The sequence below is a fragment of the Peromyscus maniculatus genome, chromosome 9 (assembly GCF_049852395.1).
Source record: "Peromyscus maniculatus bairdii isolate BWxNUB_F1_BW_parent chromosome 9, HU_Pman_BW_mat_3.1, whole genome shotgun sequence".
NCBI classification, from domain to species: Eukaryota; Metazoa; Chordata; class Mammalia; order Rodentia; family Cricetidae; genus Peromyscus; species Peromyscus maniculatus.
Genome location: NC_134860.1, coordinates 42898519 through 42917707, shown reverse-complemented (window position 1 = coordinate 42917707; position 19189 = coordinate 42898519). Strand labels below are relative to the sequence as shown.

General features: G+C 40.2%; 1 protein-coding gene and 1 pseudogene across 1 annotated transcript in view; both read right to left on the bottom strand.

Moving 5' to 3' along the window:
* The window catches only part of Gpr137c (G protein-coupled receptor 137C), a 63205-nt gene that overhangs the window by 28814 nt on the left and 15202 nt on the right, over positions 1 to 19189 (bottom strand). The window contains exons 2-3 of the mRNA XM_006994171.4: positions 5582 to 5625; positions 2955 to 3183 (exon numbers count right to left, since the gene is read on the bottom strand). Of these exons, the coding sequence (XP_006994233.2) occupies positions 2955 to 3183; positions 5582 to 5625 (273 nt within the window). The remainder of the gene's footprint in view (positions 1 to 2954; positions 3184 to 5581; positions 5626 to 19189) is intronic.
* Positions 12837 to 13471, bottom strand: LOC102922645 (mitochondrial import inner membrane translocase subunit Tim17-B pseudogene; annotated as a pseudogene).

The window sequence follows — 19189 nt, the reverse complement described above, 5'->3', positions numbered from 1 at the left end:
TCATTACACAGCCCAGGCTGGCCTCAAACTAGCAGACCCATCTGCACCTGTCTCCCAAGTGCTGGGATTAAAGGTGTGTACCACCATCCCTGGCTCTCAGTAACAACTGTTCGAAAAGCAAGCAAAAGTCCTCTTTGTAAAAGAGAATCAAACAACAGTACTGGTGTAGCTGCTCAACATATAAATTAAGTAATAAAAAAGAGAACATAAAGGACTCCTACACGCTCTGTAGAGAGTTGTAGATGCAATTACATCTTACTCCAACGGTGGGATGCAAAGTAACAATTTAGAGGCTGACATTTTTTAAAAATGACTTCAAGACCTCTCCAACAAGAGTTAAACTTTGATATACAATAAAATGTTGTGTAGTCATAGTTTTTTAGTAACACCAGACAATTTGTTACTACTGTATGGTGGAGGAAGGAGGGCATAAAGTTGTATTTACTCTGAGTTCTAAATATAAATAGCATGGTAACATTATTGCTGCTTGTTTGTTTCAGTGCTGGGATGGAACCCAAGGCTGCAGACACTGGGCAAGCACCTTGCCACTGAGCTACATGCAGTCCACTGCCGCTTCTTTTAAAACTGTAAAGTACGCTTTTCTATTACCAAGTCTTAACAGTCAAGCTGGAGACTGCTGGCCTGGTAGAGATAAAACCAGCTAATGAACAATATTAGGGGTAGCTAAAACAAAACAAACAAAAATACCAAAGAACAACTTTTTCCCAAATTGTTATCTGAAAAATTTTCTTGCAAGCCTCTAACAAGTCGTCTATAAACTATGCCAGAACATAATGATAAAGATTTTAACAGCTGCAGGGCAGTAGTGGTGCACTCAGGAGGCAGAGGCAGGTGGATCTCTGTGAGTTCAAGGCCAGCCTGGTTTACAGAGTGAGTTCCAGGACAGTCAGGGCTACACAGAGAAAAGATAATAACAGCTAATGTTTCTATTTTCAGTGCTGTGATTTCCCACATAGTTCTGTCTTATCATTCATTATAGCACTGCTATGGAGAGAGTTACCGAGAGATTAAATCTGAGTTAGTAAAACCCAGGCAGCATGATCCCAGAACTTCAATTACTCCTGCTCTGATTGATTGTCTTACCCATGTTAGTTCATGAGCCAAAGGTGTTTACATTCCAAAACCTGAACAAGATACAAAAGGGGAAGCCTACACCTCCATATATACAACATGAGCACACAAATGGCAGATCACAGAAAACAAGAAGAGCCCCCAGGAACCCAGAACCCCAAATTTCTGGGTAAGTCAGATAGTCAGCTCTTCTAGACTTGATTCTGGAGACTGAGAGAAGAGACTGAACTCAATTAGGTCCTTAAGGCTGGGGAAGAGAGGAACACAGGGCACTAGAGAGAGGAAAGGGGGATGTGTAGTTCAGACAGGTGGCATACCACGTGTCATTTGAAAGTAAAGCACATAAGATTTGGCCAAGAGATTATTATCACAAAGTGTTTAAAGGAAGAAGAATAGAAAGAAGAAAGCAAAAGACCGAGTCTGAGCTTTGAGAAAAAATTCTTAGGGATAGCAGGACAGCTGCTGGGAAACTCGAGGTAGTAGCTCGATGACCATTGGATGACCATTACTGCATTTTGTTACAGAGAATAAAAAACCCGTACAAATGAGCCTAGTGATTTTACAAGGGGAAAGTAAAAGCAAGATGATGCACTGCCTGAAAGCAGCAGAGGTTCTTCTGGGAATGTGATTTCAAAGTCTGGATATGTAGATTTCTCTAGATAACCAGCAATTTTCTAAGTTTAGTTTTACTCTCTCTAGAATGCATTATGTTCTGAATGTAGTTGTTATTCTGAGAAGACAAGATTGTCTAAGTTCTTCAGAGTATGTATATTCCACACCCCAGTATCCACATATCTACAAACCCACCCTCAATGCCACACACACACTGTGGTCAAACACTCAGTATCCAATGACACTGTCAGTTATCTTCAACAGTAGAGACTTCCATGGCTCTCCATTAGTGAATTAACATTGACTTATTTTACAAAACAAGAAAAAGAAACAAGGCATGACTGTTTCAAGTATCATATGGACTTCATAATATAGAGTGAAGTAACCCTTCTAAGCTGTCACACAAATAAGCAGTATTTTATCTCCATGGCAACATCTACACTGCTAACCCAAGCGTATGTCCACATTATCTGGTAAGTTTGTTTAATGGCAGTACTACTGCTTTTACTGGACCAAGTCTTAAGTTCTTTCTACCGCTTTATAACACGCTTTATTTTTAGAACAAGCCTTGACTTGTATTACTTAAAAAAGCTTCACATTTATTCACTTTCTGATTCTGTTTGTGCCTTCAACATATTCACTATTTTCTGCTCTTCAATAAGGAGGCATGCTTGAACCTTTCTCAGAAATAATCGGTCCACGTGGAGCCAGCAAAAGCCCTGCTGAGGTGCTTCTGTGTTTTAGACAAGAAATAAGGACTTTAGGTCTTAACAGCACCAACCCCTTGAGGTCTGCTTGGGCACACATCACATGTGGCTCTTGGTGATTTCTCAACCTTGGTATTAAGGTAAACAATCTTATCTATAGTTTTATGATAGGCTGTACTTTAGGAAACCCTATGACGGTATGTCAAATATGGGGCCATTCTGACCACTTCTGAGAATTGCTGCTAGAGCGTATAAGATGGTTTTTGATCAGTTTATATTTGTTTTTATTTCATCTGACCACCTCTAATGCAGGGTCATAAAAAGTACTTCAATTATTGTTTAGTAAGAGCCAAAGTTTGAGCTGAAGAGATGGCTCATCTGTTGAAGGCTAAGGTTCACAACCAAAATCTGAACACCTTTTAATTGCTACAACTGTTTTTCACACTAAAAATGTGACAGCCCTCAGAGTACGTTTTCAAAGAAGCAACACAAATTTCTCATTAAAATATGATCCATAGAAATAGGATTTGAAATTAGACTTACCTTTGATTCGAGGTAGACATTTGCTGATGACATTTTTGTGATTTTGCATATGTAACTAACTAAAGAGATGGCACAAAGAATAAACAAGCTATCATTAATTAATGCTCGAATAAACACGGTCCATTTCAATTGATTTTCTGGGACATCTCCATGGACTAGCATTGCACAGGTCAAGTTCACAGCTAAGAAGAGGAGGCTTGCCAGTGTAAAGCCCAAATGCAGTAGAATTCTGTAAGAAAAAAAAAAGCTTACTTGATGTTTATAAAATTATTGAGAATTGAGTGTTATTTCAGGTACAAGAATTCTTTCAGACTAAAATACTTATAATTTTATTAAATACAAATTTAATCATCTCTCAGAGTTACTTTATGTCTGCCATTATAACTTAGTGTATGAACTATTTCAACATGGCACAGATTCTAAAGTATTACTTTAGGAATAATCCATGTGTTAAAATAAATACTGACCTGTGGAATTGAAGAAAATACTGATTCATTTTAAGACCATTTCAGGCAATCATGAAGTTTTCACTTTTATAACTACAGAGTCCATTTGCATTGACCTTCATATTCTAATAATTACTGGGTTTTAAAAATTTGTCTACAAAATTAATATGCTGTGCCTAATTAATTTCACCACAATATTAATTTACTCTTTTTTCTTGTTTTAGTTTTTCGAGACAGGGTTTCTCTGTATAGCCCAGGCTGTCCTGGAGCTCACTTTGTTAACCAGGCTGGCCTTGAACTCAAAGATTTGCCTGCCTCTGCCTCTGGAGTGCTGGGATTAAAAGCCAGCCATAGTATTTTAAAAGCTATGGGAAATGTGTTTTAAACAATGTTTGAGCCTATTACCTGATTATCTATAGCAAACATGTGTTTCAAACTTGACCAAAAAAGAAGATAGGAACAGAACACGTAGTTCCCAAGCACACATCATAAAATCTCTTGTAAGGTGTAGCCATCTGTACCAGCTAGCTGTTACCAGCTCTCTTGTGAAAATGACCCCAGGTCAAATACATTTGTCCCCCCAAATTAAGTATGTATGGTCTAGTAATTTACTTTGCATTTCTAGCATCTTCTATTTTGGATTGCTTTCAACAATGGACTGTGGGAGTCCACAGAGGTTTCCTAGTGAGATCTGAGCTTGTTTTACCCAGCAGGACTGCATAAGAGGATGATTAGACCACAGGCCTGGGTACCAGATGTTTGGAAGGGTCTACACTTGCCTGTATCTAGCAAGGGGGAGGTCTTTTGCTGTGCCTCTTGGCATTGTTATAAAAAGCCCTTTTGAATAAAGTTCTGGTCCGGTGGATATTGATCCAAGTCCTCCTGAAGCTATCCTGTGTTTCTGTCTTTTCTCTCACTGGTTAGGCCTATCATTCTATCTACAAGTTCCTTATTCCTCTCTCCACCTCATAGGAACCCTGAAAAAGGTGGGAGTGGGTTCCCCACAATGGATATCAAACTGTCTGTCCTTGGAGATAATTTACTAAAGATAAATCTGTAATTGGTAATAAGGCAATGTATAATTGGTAATAAGAAAACTGGTGAGTATACAAGCCAAGCAAAAAAGATTTTAGTTTGGAAAATTTTAGTTACATTAAAAACATTTTTGGCCAGGCAGTGGTGGCACATGCTTTTAATCCCAGCACTCAGGAGGCAGAGCCAGGCGGATCTCTGTGAGTTCGAGGCCAGCCTGGTCTACAGAGTGAGGTCCAGGACAGGCACCAAAACTACACAGAGAAACCCTGTCTCAAAACCAAACCAAACTAAACTAAACCAAACCAACCAACCAAACAACAACAACCAAAAAAGAAAAACATTTTTGATAGGGTCTTGCTACGCAGCCCAAACTGTCTTCCTCCTTCAGTCTCCCCAGTGTTGGGATGATAGCATGTGCTACCACACTTGGTGAAGTATAAACCAAACAATAGAAAGATTAGTTATAAAGTCTCAAATCAAAAAATGACCTTATTATGCTATGTAGTGAATTAGACTAGGTTAGAAAACCAAAGCACAGAAAAATTGAGTTGTGAGAACTGGGTCTGAAACTCATGTCTCTTGACTCATTTACTGTTTGCTCTGTTGAGATTAATCAGTACAGAAACTGCTTAGCTCAGGAAACTCTGCTGTTGCTTATGTGGACTCAGGAAGGGGGAGGAGGAAGAGAGGAGGGGAAGTGGGGAGAGAATAAGCATGGGCATCATGGCTATCACAGCTGAAGGGAGAAAATGGACTGCTGGACTTACCTCCTTTGAACCAGTCTAATGACTGGATTTTCTATAAGACTGCAAAGGCACCCTCGGCAATTCCTTCCTTTTACCTTTTCCAACCAACTGTTAAAAATATTTACTTAGGGGGCCTGGAGAGATGGTTTAGCACCTAAGAGCACTGGCTGCTCTTCCAGAGGACCTGGGTTTGTTCCCAGCACCCACACAGGACAGCTCACAACTGTCTGTAACTCATATGTGTGATGCACAGATAAACATGCCGGCAAAACACCAATATACATAAAGCAGATAAGTAAATTAGAATAATTACTCATATCTTTTAGACACTAAGCATCAATATGAATGAATTAATCCTTTAGATCTTTTAGACAGAAAACTTGATACTCATGAAACTTACTTGTGTTTGTCAAGTTCAGTAGCACATCTGACTTTACATATGACCTATAAAGAGAGTATAAAAAGAGTTTTGAAAAACACATGTAACAGAATTTTTCAGTTTATTTTGACTTTGTGCTTCAAGTGATACAGCTATAAACTTCAATGCTTTTGGTTGAACTATTGTGAAACAAAAACAGGCATCCAAATACTTAAATTTCTACCTTAAATATACAACAAAATTATATGTTTAAATATGTATTGAACTTTTGTTATAAAGTAGATACTGTGCTAGGTGGCTTGCCATCTATTGTAAACTTTTAAAAGTGAATTAGTTTAGTTTTGTGTGCATGGGTGTTTTGCCGGCATGCATGTCTGTGTGCCATGTATGTGCCTGGCAACTTTAAAGACCAGAGGGTATCAGATCCATAAACTGAAGTTACAGACTGTTGTGAGCCAATGGAAGATGTGGGTGTTGGGAATTGAACCCAGGTCCTCTGGAAGAGCAGGCAGTGCTCTTAAACCACTGAGCCATCTCTCCAGCCCCTACCTTAAACTTTTTATTAGTCATGTTTTGTTCTAAAATAGAGCTTGTTACTTAATATCAATAGAGTTCTGGTTATATCTTCTTTTTGTTTGTTTTTGAGTCAGGGACTCACTATGTAACTATGGCTGTGCTGGAACTCACTATGTAGATCAGGCTGGTCTTGAACTCACAGAGATCCACCTGCCTCTGCTTCCCAAGTGCTGGGATTAAAGGCAGACATCACTATGCCTGGCTACAATTGAAGGTTTTTATATTCCAAAGCATGGAATTTCACTAATCTGGTATTAACATACAGGTGTACACAGAAGGAATACAAAACAGAAATGGGAAGACCAGTTACAAGATTACTAAAATATGGTATGAATTTTGATGGTTTAGAAAGAAAAACAAACTATAAATGCTATGCACAAAAATATTCTAAGTACTCAGGAACTTACTGATTTCACTCAAATATTTCTTGAGCACTTATTACTATTCCATGTTCTTTGATATGGTGGCATGTGCCTGTAATCCTAGCACTTGGCAGGCAGAGGCAATAGGAGAATGATGCAAGATTTCAGGTTAGCCTGGGCTACATGGTTAGACTGTCTCAAAACAAAGACAAAGGAAAACAAAACAGCGGGGGGAAACTTAGCTATCTCATGCTCTATGTAAAGTGTCATAGATTCATAAACATAGTTACTATTTATATTTTGAAGGACCTCGTTGCATAAAAAAGTAAACCATCTACTTTGACATATTATGGCACAAAGGCACTAGTGCTTACATAAAATTTAGAAAGAGAGAAAGAGTAATGATTCCAGGAAAGAATAGGAGATAAGGGGAGATTATAAAGAGTGAGTTAGGGCTTCTCAAAGGAACCAGTTATGAAAGCTACATAACTGGGTACTAAGCAGGTAAATGTTTAGGTCTAGTCTACTGCATTTGGCTAACATACCACCACGTACCAAAAGCTCAGTGTGCTGTGGGATGGTCTGTATGTCAAATTGCTCTGATTGGTCAATAAATAAAACACTGATTGGCCAGTGGCCAGGCAGGAAGTAGGTGGGACAAGGAGAGAGGAGAATTCTGAGAAGCGGAAGGCTGAGGCAGAGAAACACTGCCAGCTGCCGCCATGACCAGCAGCATGTGAAGACACCAGTAAGCCACCAGCCATGTGGCAAGGTATAGATTTATGGAAATGGATTAATCTAAGCTATAAGAACAGTTAGCAAGAAGCCTGCCATGGCCATACAGTTTGTAAGCAATATAAGTCTCTGTGTTTACTTGGTTGGGTCTGAGCGGCTGTGGGACTGGCAGGTGACAAAGATTTGTCCTGACTGTGGGCAAGGCAGGAAAACTCTAGCTACAAATGGCGCCCAACGTGGGGCAAGAGTTTCCACCTAAAACCTGAAAAAAAAATTCTAAAAACGGATCTAAAAACAGTTCCTAGTTGTTTCTCTCAAGCTAGTGGCAGCCTGCGTGTTTGAGCTAATATGGCGGGTTCCTGGCGTATGCGCTCAACCTGCAGTATGGCGGGAATGAGGCCTCTGTAAGTGGCACATTAAGCTGTGTGGTGGATTTAGCCTTTGCTAGTACAAAACAAAAAAAGAGGTTTCTGGGCTACATGCTGCTTTGATAAAAGCATAGACCCAGGATGGCTCCCAGAGCTGGTGGAAAACATACCACTGCCATGTTGGGAAGCTGAAGTGGGAGGAGCCAGCAGCCACAGCGCCTTTTCAGTCTTAGAATGGTGCAGTTTAAAGCAATAGGCTCAAGGTAATATAAAACATAAGCCACATAAAGATGGCTACCACACAGAGAATCTGGATTATGTTCTCTTTGATATTCATAACTAAAGAAAAACATTTGATTACAAAAGCTGTTGAGTTATGCCAAAATGTATATTTTAAAGGTACCTTGACTTCAAAATTTGGCTATAAAGATATGTTGCTTTGGAAAAGAGTTTCTGCTTTTGTTTCCACAGAAAGCCAGAGGCTATGGATTTGTTCCAGATTAAGATACATCAGGTTTGACCAGCCAAGACCCCCCTGAAAGGTCTCCGATGACACCATGGCCCAGATGATTCAACATCCAGAATCGTTTCAAGGCAACTGGCTCAGATGATACAGTCTCACGGACTACTCCATGATCCTAAAATTTTCTTTGCGTCCCCATAAGATACAGCGCCCCCCCTCCAGCAGGAAGTAGTAAGAGAAGCTACGCCCAAATTCCCAAATATACCAAGCTGGCTTTGGAGATGTGTAAAAGTCAAACCCTTCTTTTTTAAATAAAGAAAAGGGGAAGTGTTGTGGGATGGTCTGTATGTCAAATTGCTTTGATTGGTCAATAAATGAAACATTGATTGGCCAGTGGCCAGGCAGGAAGTAGGTAGGACAAGGAGAGAGGAGAATTCTGAGAAGCGGAAGGCTGAGGCAGAGAGACACTGCCAGCTGCCGCCATGACCAGCAGCATGTGAAGACACCAGTAAGCCACCAGCCACATGGCAAGGTATAGATTTATGGAAATGGATTAATTTAAGCTATAAGAACAGTTAGCAAGAAGACTGCCACGGCCATACAGTTTGTAAACAATATAAGTCTCTGTGTTTACTTGGTTGGATCTGAGCGGCTGTGGGACTGGCGGGTGACAAAGATTTGTCCTGACTGTGGGCAAGGCAGGAAAACTCTAGCTACATCAGTGTATGGAACAATCTGAAATATTACCCCATTAGTCTCTAAATTGTACTACTTACATCATTCTCAGGTTTGCCCATTTTCTGTCTTCATTACCACAATGGATTATTTCAAGAGCCTTTTAATTGATTTCTCTAAGTCCACTGCTTACTCCATCTACTTCTTTAGAAGACAACTCTTCCCTTTTATTACCTTCCTTTTTCTGTGTCCAAGTGATTACATTTGGAAATTGTGGTAAAATATATAGAGAATATAAAAATCACAATGTCCCCCTTAAAACTATCTGCTGCAGTGGCATGAAGTCACTCACACAGCTGTGCAACCATCACCGTCAGCCGCCACAGCCTCCCCATCTTTCCAGTCCGCTTAAAAATCTCCCCATTCTCCTTCTTTCAGCCTCTCACAACCATTCTATTTCCAGTAACTATAAATTTAGCTCCACTTATGTAACTAGACTCATCCAATATTAATACTGAGACTGACTTATTTCACTTAGCACAAATGCTTTTAAGAGTCACGTGTCAATTTCCTTAAGACTATATATATATAATATATATATACGCATATATATTTATGCATTTACTCATCATTGGTAGGTAGCATATACATTTTTGTCTTTTGTGAGTAACGCTGCTATGAATATCTATATTCTATGTAAAATTTTGAGACATTATTTAGTAGTAAGTTGTGTATTTACCTATAAGTACTTGATTTAACATTTCCTTTAAAAAGTAAATTCACATGTAACCACAACATAATTAAAAATGTTGTATGTGTAAAGGTTTACTTTATGTGTTTGTCTGCATGCCTGCGTGTGCAGTGCTACAGAGGTTAGAAAAGGGGCACCAGAGTCCCTGGAACTAGAGTGACTATGGTTATGAGCCATCACAGGGTCCTGGTTCCTCTGCAAGAGCAGCAAGCGCTGTTAACTGGTGAGCTACCCCTCCAGCTCCATCAACATAAAATTCAATGTTGCAACAGTGGTATTTTAAAAGTTATTTTCAGTTTTAAATTCTTTTTATGTCTTGCCTGTATGCATGTATGTGAGCCATGTACTTGCCTAGTTCCTACAGAGATCAGAAGTTTGCACTGAAACCCTTGGAACTGGAGTTCTAGATGGTTATGAGCCGTCATGTGAGTGTGTAGCACCGTCCCTGGTCCTCTGTCAGAGCAGCAAGTGCTCTTAACCACTGAGCCATCTCCCCAGCCAGTACTTTTTGAGATAGCATGTCACTATGTATCCCTGACTGCCTAGAACTTTTTATACAGAGCAGGCTGACCGGAAATACAGAAATCTACCTGCCTCTGCCTTCTGAGTGCTAGGAATAAAGGTGCTGTGGGATGTTATTGTATGTCCTGTGGGAGCCCTTCTTGGGTTCCTTGTGGCGTTACCCAGCAGGTCTGTATAGAGGATGATTAGGACCATGGGCCTGAGTGCAGGTGTCTGAGATGGTCTGCACTTGGCTGTGCTGGGGGATGGTCTGCATGTCAAGTTGTTCTGATTGATCAATAAATAAAACCTGATTGGTTGTGGCTAGGCAGGAAGTATAGGCGGGACTAACAGAGAGGAGAAATAAAAGAACAGGAAGGCAGAAGGAGACGCTGCCAAACACTGCCAGGACAAGCAGCCTGTGAAGATGCTGGTAAGCCACGAGCCACGTGGCAAGGTGTAGATTTGTAGAAATGCGTTACTTTAAGATATAAGAACAGTTAACAAGAAGCCTGCCACGGCCATACAGTTTCTAAGCAATATAAGTCTCTGTGTTTACTTGGTTGGGTCTGAGCAGCTGTGGGACTGGCGGGTGACAGAGATTTGTCCTGACTGTGGGCAAGGCCGGAAAACTCTAGCTACATAAAGGTAGATATAACACTATTATACAATGTTCAGACCTTATTAATATTTTTTTTCAGTTGTCTCAATAATGTCTTTATGGTGAAAAAAACCAGGAATTATGTATTAAATACATATTTCATGTTTAGTCTCACTTTCATTTAAATCTATCTTGTGTATGTGTGGGCATGTGGGTTCTATGGTACATACGCATGTCAAAGGATGACCTACTGGAGTCTTTTTTTCCTCCCACCATGTGGGTTCTGGGGACTCAATTCATGTCACTTGGTTTGGTGGCATGCATTTTTACCTCCTAGCCATCTGGCTTTGTTTAATATCCTTTAACCTATTGTACCTTTGTCTTTCATAATTTTACTTATAATTTTTGTGGTTCCTCTGCCTTACCTCTTTAGCATACCCACTTGTTGAATGCTTCTCCACTTGGGATTTATCTGCTGTTTACTTACAACTTGATTTATGCTTTTTAGCTGGAATGCCACAGAAGTGATGATGAAGTAGCCTTTTCATCAGTGACTCATGATCGTGTTTTGTTCAATTCCTATGTTATTAACTCTGGTTAACTGGCTGAGGCAGAGTCTGTATGCTTTCCCCATTGTTGTTAACTATTTTCTACATTGTAGCTAATAATTATATGGAGAGGTATTAAAAAACTATGTTATTATCTTATTCTTCAAAATTTATTCACTAGTTTTAGTATCTACAAATGATTCTTGTCTGAATGAATTAAAGTAGAACATTGACTTTGTAAATCTCATTCCAGAAAAAAGTGCACACATTTTAATACATGAAATGTTTTTTACATTTAATACGTGAAATTGTATCCCACCTAATATCCTTTTAGCTTCCTGCTTATGACCCATCATTCTGAAAAATTTACAACTTCTCAATAAAAGTGTTCAGTTTTATATGTCTTCATGCCTTTGTATATATTGTGCATTATCTGGAATGTGTTTTCATGATCCTGTAACAAATATCAGCTCATTCTCAGGACTACCAACATGTCACACTTTATAATGTCCAGTTAAGTGCCTCAGGGAAAGAGAATTTGCTTCATGTCATTATATTACTAATCATACTCCATGGAACTTATTTTTGTATTTACATGTTTAAGAAAAGCCACAATTGACTTACATGTAGCCTCACTTTCTAGCATAATGGCTGGTTCATAGCAGACTTTCAGAAAATATGTTTTAAAATGATCAGTGTATTCAGGTCAAAGCATGTACTTTGGTAGTATGGTGTAGTATGGGGGAGAGTGGAAAGATTGAAGAAACTGAAGCTGGACGGCAAGCTGTCACCTAATCACAGAGACCTTAGATAAAATGCTAGAGGAGTAGGCTTTAACCCATTACAAACTGTAGTATGATTCTATTTGGGTGGTTGAGTCTTCTATGACCACAGGAACTGGAGTGAAATGAGGTAAATTATTTTCATTAAATACCATTGATATGACTGAATCTACTAAACCATGTTTCCAGGTTAAAAAGATTTAACTTATTATTATTTTGGTTTTTTGAGACAGGGTTTCTCTGTGTAACACCTCTAGCTGCTCTGGATGTCACTTTGTAGACCAGGCTGTCCTTGAACTCACAGAGATCCGCTTGGTTTTGCCTCCCTAGTGCTGAGATTTAAGGCTTGCACCACCACTGTGGGATGACTCATCCCTAACAGGCTTGAGGGCCAGACAGCCCAAACAAGTAAAAAAGATACTGAGAGCCAGCCTGGATCTGCCTGATGGTCCTAGCAACAGCAGCTGAAACATGATCTGGAGATGACCTAGACCAATGAGAGACAGCCATGTCACACCAGCAGATGCATATTTATCAGAACTCCCCCCAGGGTGGGGTGGGGGTATATAAGGCTTGCCCCTTCCTGAATAAACTGAGCTTGTTTCGACATTCTCCCGGAATCTGTGTGGTTTGACTCTGTGCCAACTTGGCCCCCGCCCCTAAAGGGAACAACAGCAAGGACCCTGCTACACACCACTACCCAGCCAAGATTCAACTTTTTTTTTTTTTTTTTTTTTTGACATTTCAAAACTGGCTTTAAACATTCATCAGGGGGCCACACGGAGGATCTGGGATGAGAGACTGTTACATGTGTGTGAGGCTGGGGTGCCCTGAGAGACAAAAAAAAGGGGACCCAGGTGACAAGGCTGCTGGGGTATCCCCACCCTTACCACAGAACAAGGGAGTTGAATAGAGGCCCTCTCTGGAGGGTCTCAGGGGTATGTAGGAGCCAGTCCTCCCTTGGAGGTAGATCATCCGGGAGGGAACTGAGGAGCAGCTCCCACGGCGGCAGGGCAGGCAGCGGCTTCCTCAGTGGTACTCCTGGTAGTTGGGATAACCTGGGGCCGGAGCTCCCTCTTTAGGGGTTAGCTGGCTGGGGTCCTCCAAGAAAGGGGGTGCATTGCGGAATTGCTGAGAGTATAGCGAGTGAGAAGGATGCCAACACCCTCGATGAGGGCCAACAGGATGCCCCCCATCATCGCAGAGGCCACCATCGCCAGCGGACCACCGCGTGTAGCCCGTACTGCTCCAGTCAATGCTCCACTGGTGATGGAGTTCCAGGGGTCTTCCTTCCCCGCAGCCGTACAAGGCCACGGTCAATGGTGGAAAACAGGCCTCCCCACACTGCAAAGCTACCTCCAATCTGGGGTGCTCGGATCCTCACAGCATTGGCACTACCTCTGAAGCGGTGTCGAATTCCAACAGGGGCACTGCGAAAGCCCTTGATAGCCCGGAAGACTCCACCACCAATGACACCCATAGTGAAGGCTCCACCGCAATCGTCCACAATTCGCCATGGGCAAGGTTCGCGAGCGTACTCCCCCATGGAGCCGGCCCGGAGCAGTCAGTCGCACCAAGATTCAACGTTTAAAATCTATTTTTTTTTTTCTTTTCGAGACAGGGTTTCTCTGTGTAGCTCTGTGCCTTTCCTGGATCTTGCTCTGTAGCCCAGGCTGGCCTCAAACTCACAAAGATCCGCCTGCCTCTGCCTCCCGAGTGCTGGGATTAAAGGCTTGCGCCACCCCCCCGCCCAGCTTTAAAATCTAATTTATTTATTTGTGTGTATGAGTGTGTGGGCATGCATGTGCCATGATGTGTGTGGAGGTCGAAGGAGTTGGTTCTCCCCTTCCACCATGTGGGCTCTGGGAACTGAACTCAGGTTGATGGGCAGCCTTGGTACCTTTACCTGCTGAGCCATCCTGCCACCACTGTTCCCAGATTTTTAATCTAAGGAAATAGTATAATGAGAGACAGACTAATAAAAAAATGAATTAAATCACAGGTTCCATTTTTATTTTTAAAGATCACATGCAGACAGATAGAAAGGCGGTGAATTTTGGAATGTATGAAGCAAAGTACAGACACCTGCAGAGGGGACACCTGAAACTCCAGTCACAGATATTTGAAGAACAAAGATGAGAAGAAAAACTGTGGCATCTTTGTGTTGAACAGTCAGGATTTAAAAAGCACAAGAATGAAGAACAAGAGACCTAGGCAAAGAAGAGGAACAGAGAAGTTGTAGAAAACAGCAGAACGGTTTAGAGTTAAAGCGAAGTAGAGCCCTTGTAATTCCATGAAAACTGAGAAATGATTAAGAAAGTACCATTTGGTTGGGTGACTTGTATGTCACTAATATCTTGCAAAGAAGAATTTTCAGGATGAGGACAGAGCAGTTCAAGAAGTTTAAAAGGCACAAAACATAGATAAGAGACAGCTGAAGTTAATACAAACTAGATGATGTGTTGGGAGACAATTCCCTATGAATATCTGTTTTTGCATGGCTTAGATCTTCTTAGCAGTAAGTTTGTATAGTGAACATCTTTGAAAGGTAGAGATAGTTTTAACTTTAAAGACTCATTTCTTTTTCTTTTCTGAATGTGCACACTTTTAATCCCAGCACTGGGGAGAGGCAGCTCTGAGTTCGTGGCCAGCCTGGTCTACATAGTGAGTTCTAAGACAGTCAGGGCTACATAGAGAAAGCTTGTCTCAAAAACTAAACAAAATAAAACAAAACAAACAAAACCCCCAGATAATGCAGCATTTATAATACAAATACATTGTGTGGACTGAGTGCCCTCCCCTAGTACATCTATTGAACCCTGACCCCACTGTGCTGATATTTGGAAGACTCATTTCTTTACTAGTAGGATAAAGGGAAAACATTTCCTTGCCCGAGGACATTCCTGGAGAGTAAAGCTTCTCTCTGGTGGCAGGCTGCTTACGTACTAGAACCGATGTTCAGTGGGGCAGTGGTGGCTCACGCCTTCAATCCCAGCACTTGGGGAGGCAGAGCCGGGTGGATTTGGGGAGGCAGAGCCAGGTGAGTTTGAGGCCAGCCTGGTCTACAGAGCGAGATCCAGGACAGGCATCAAAGCTATACAGAGTAACCCTGTCTCAAAAAAAACAAAACAAAAGAAAACAACAACAACAGAACCAATGTTCACCTTTCCCTGTTGCTTTCTCTCTTTCCTCCCTTCAGGTTCCACTGTAGCACACCTTGCTGCATGTGCAGATAATTTTGGCCCCTCAGTGTAGCCCTACGGCCTGGAGTCTGGAAATCTGCTATAAAGCCCTGCTTGGGTAGCTGTTTTTAAAAGCCTGGAGTAATAAATGGCCTTTTTCTCTAACCCATGAGTCTAATGTTTCTTTTGGCACACTTCACAAACTGTGACAGGTGCTCTTATATTTCTTTCTTTCTTTTTTTTTTTCTTTTGGTACTCTTATATTTCAAGCAGGGTAAAAAGACCCTTCATGTTTCTGATCTAAAATCTTTTTGTAGAAATGAACTGAATAGACCAGGTGAGGCAGAAGGTAGAGGAGGAAGAGGAAAGCAAGCCGAGCTACTCAAGAAGACTGTAGCAGAGCAATTCAGCTGAAGAAAGAAGTACATTTCTGATTCAGGGAAGAAAAACTCAGAGGTCTATACATAACATTGAAAATAATTTATAAACCATCTCTTCACTAAGAACATTTGGGGGCTGAAGAGATGGCTCAGTGGTTAAAGTTACCTGTCATGGGACCTGCACAGTTACAGGAGAGAACAGATTCCTTCAGATGATCCTCTGCAATTGTCCATGTATATGTTGTGACACGCTTACCCACATATAGATACATATCCACTTACAAATAAGCAAATGTAATAAAAAATGACACTACAGACTGAGACATTTTGATTTAAAGCAGGATGAGAAAATTTGGCAAATGGATTCTATTTTATTTTTCTATAAAAGTATATATTTTCCAACATAAATGTATGTTCTGGGGAAAATGTTAGATTTAAGTACTTGGAACATGGAAAATATCAACAGAAGTGTTTAAAAGAATATATTAAGATACAGAAACTCAGTTGACAGCAGGTATAGCCAGTAAGATTTGTTGATTTTAAAACTGGAATAGTCTAGTAGGGAGAAAAAGGACGTTCTCATAGAATGTTCATGTTTAAGTAGGCCACACTGTCATGTACTGACTTAGAACTGTAGGCAAACTACTGTAGAGCAAGAGCTCCTTCTGATGTCCGCACTAGTCTAGCAGAGCAAAATATCAAGAGATGAAGAATAAAATGAAATGGAGAAAGAAGGGGTGAAATGACCAAAGGGATGAGGGTGGGAAGCAGATAAATGGACTGAACAAGTCTAGGACAAAAGAGAAAACACTGGTCAGAAAGAACGGCTCGTTTTAAAGAACTGTTTCAAAATGCAGTTATGTTAATGGATAGCTTCAATAGAAATAGAGACATTCTGGGAGTGAAGCTTTGGGTAGGCTAACAACACAGATTTTGAAAATGGTCCTCTAGCAGAGGAGACAAGGCAAGACAAAAGTGCTGATTCACCCAGGGAGGTCCAGGTTATCATTACACCCAGTGATGACCTAATCAGATGGCACAGATTTTGGAGAGGAGATAATGGCATAACATCAGTAAAGAGTATTGGGAGACATAAGGTAGACTTACTGTCTTCCTTCTAAAAATGCTATGAAGCGCCATCTGGGAATAGCCACATTTCAGAACAGGCCATTAAGAAGATCTTATCAAGAGGAAAATGGGGACTGGTTTAGAAGGGTAATTCATATTACAAGTCATGGAATAATGGGTGTAAGAGGGGTTTAAGCTAGATAAAAACAGAATTAAAAGGTTAGTTGCAACCTGAACTTGAAGAATGTATTTCAATGTATTATTTAATCAGACACTTAAATCATATTTTTATTGTAGAAATATTAAAAAAAATAATATAGTATTAATATCAATAGACTTGAAGTATTTTACAACTACATCTAACAGGATATAATACTGAGTGAAAATACAACTATTATCAAAAAATAAGCTTAACAATTACATACAATTTGTTAAGATAGCTAAGGTAGCTCATAAAACATAATAAACACATTTTTGTAGATTATTTGAATCTTAGAACAGTAAATAATGTGTTAGTTCAGTTCATGTCAGGTGGACCATTTCTTGCCAAATATTAGAAAATTAAAATGGGCCATTTATATAAGGGCATTTTCCTTTGTATAAACGTATGAAGAATTATGAAAGTTGATGAATGTTAAATGGTTTTCATCATCTAACCCATTTTTACCACATCCACACTACCACCTCTAATTGAGAAAGTATTTAGTGTGGGTGAGTGCATGTGTGTGTGTGTGTGCGCGCGTGTGCGTGTTTATGACATGAAAGTAGAAGAAAACTACTGGTGAACAGAGACCAACCAAAGGAAGGGTGAGAAAGTGAAAGGTAAGCCATAGTGGGGGTATGCTCAAAGGACACTGGATGCCTCTGTGAAAAAGTCCTTACGTAACTCAGTAGCATGAACAAGGATTATATGTCAATGGGGAAAATATGAAAGAGAAAGTGTTGATGTAAGTTATGGTGATTAAGGAAGATTTAAAATAATGTTACGATGTACTTAATTTTAATCTTATAATAATCATAAATAAGCAATCTGAAACGTTTTTCTTTCTTAAAATGTAGATGTATGAATTCCACTTTAGTATCTTGAAGGGGAGGTGAGTGTAGCAAATATATTTTATGTGTGACTATTATCCTATGTAAGTCTACTAATGTTAGTACCCAAAATTTGAAGATGGTGTTATGGTCTAAATGTTTACACTTCCCATGTTTACATTAAAATGCTAATCCTCAATATGAAGGTGTTAGGAGGCCACTGGGACATGCTTAGATCACACTGATGGAGTCTTCTTAAGTCAGGACTTAGTATTTGTCTTAGGGTCTCTATTGCTGTGAAGAGACACTACAACCACAGCAACTCCTACAAAGGAAAAACATTTAATTAAGGTGGCTAACATTTTCAGAGGTTTAGCCCATTATCATCATGGTATGACATGGTGCTGGAGAAGTAGCTGAGAGTCCTACATCTTGACTTGCAGGCAAAAGGAACTGGTCTAAGAAACTGGGCATGGCTTGAGCATGTATGAGACCTCAAAGCCCGCCCCCACAGGTCACACTTCCTCCAACAAGACCACAACCTACACCAACAGGGTCATGCCTACTTCAACACCTTCCAATAGTGCCATTCCCTATGAGCTTATGGGAACCAATTACATCCAAACTACCACAGTGTGCTTATAAAAAAGACTTCCCAGAGAGTGAAGAGAGTCCTATAGTCTTTTATCACATGGGTAATGGTGGGAAGCCACTATCTATGCTACAAAGTGGGCCCTCACTTGACAGTGAATCTGCCAGAACTATGAACCTTTCAATCTGTAGAATGGTGGGGTAATTTTTTGTTATTCATAATTTTGTTTATATTATTTCTCAGTATTCTGTTCTCTTCTACTGAATGGCCTAAGGTTTACCCTGGAGGTATATATTTATTCCATGGCATGTAGGACTTGTTGCTTTGAAGATGGTAAGTGCTGAAATACTTATAGAACACTTTTCTGTGGAATTTCTTTCTCCGTTTTTTAATTGAAATAAAAACTTTACCACATAGCCGGGCGGTGGTGGCGCACGCCTTTAATCCCAGCACTCGGGAGGCAGAGTCAGGCGGATCTCTGTGAGTTCGAGGCCAGCCTGGGCTACCAAGTGAGCTCCAGGAAAGGCGCAAAGCTACACAGAGAAACCCTGTCTCGAAAAACCAAAAAAAAAAAAAAAAAAAAAAAAAAAAAAAAAAAAAAAAACTTTACCACAGAACATATCTGTATAAAATTTAGAACTCATGCTAAAATGAATCATGACAAATATAATTCCTTCTCCATGGTGACTAGCTAGGCATACATATCTATGTAGATTACTCTCACAGAAGCAGTTATCTACAATTTCCATCTCTACTGTTCATGTTCCTGTGCAGAATGGTGCATTACTCCCGAACTTACCAGTACTGTTGACTACACAGGGATCATGAGGTTTCAGCTACTTCAGCTATAAGTTGAATACTTCCTCCTTTTCAATGTCAATCATATACTTAATTTTTAAGAACTGTCTTCTAAGTATTTTATATCTTCATATTCTTGATTCTAGGATATAGTATCATTGTGCATCTCTCTTAGGAATCTAGTATCCTAATAATTGTGTTCTTAGTTTCTTTTC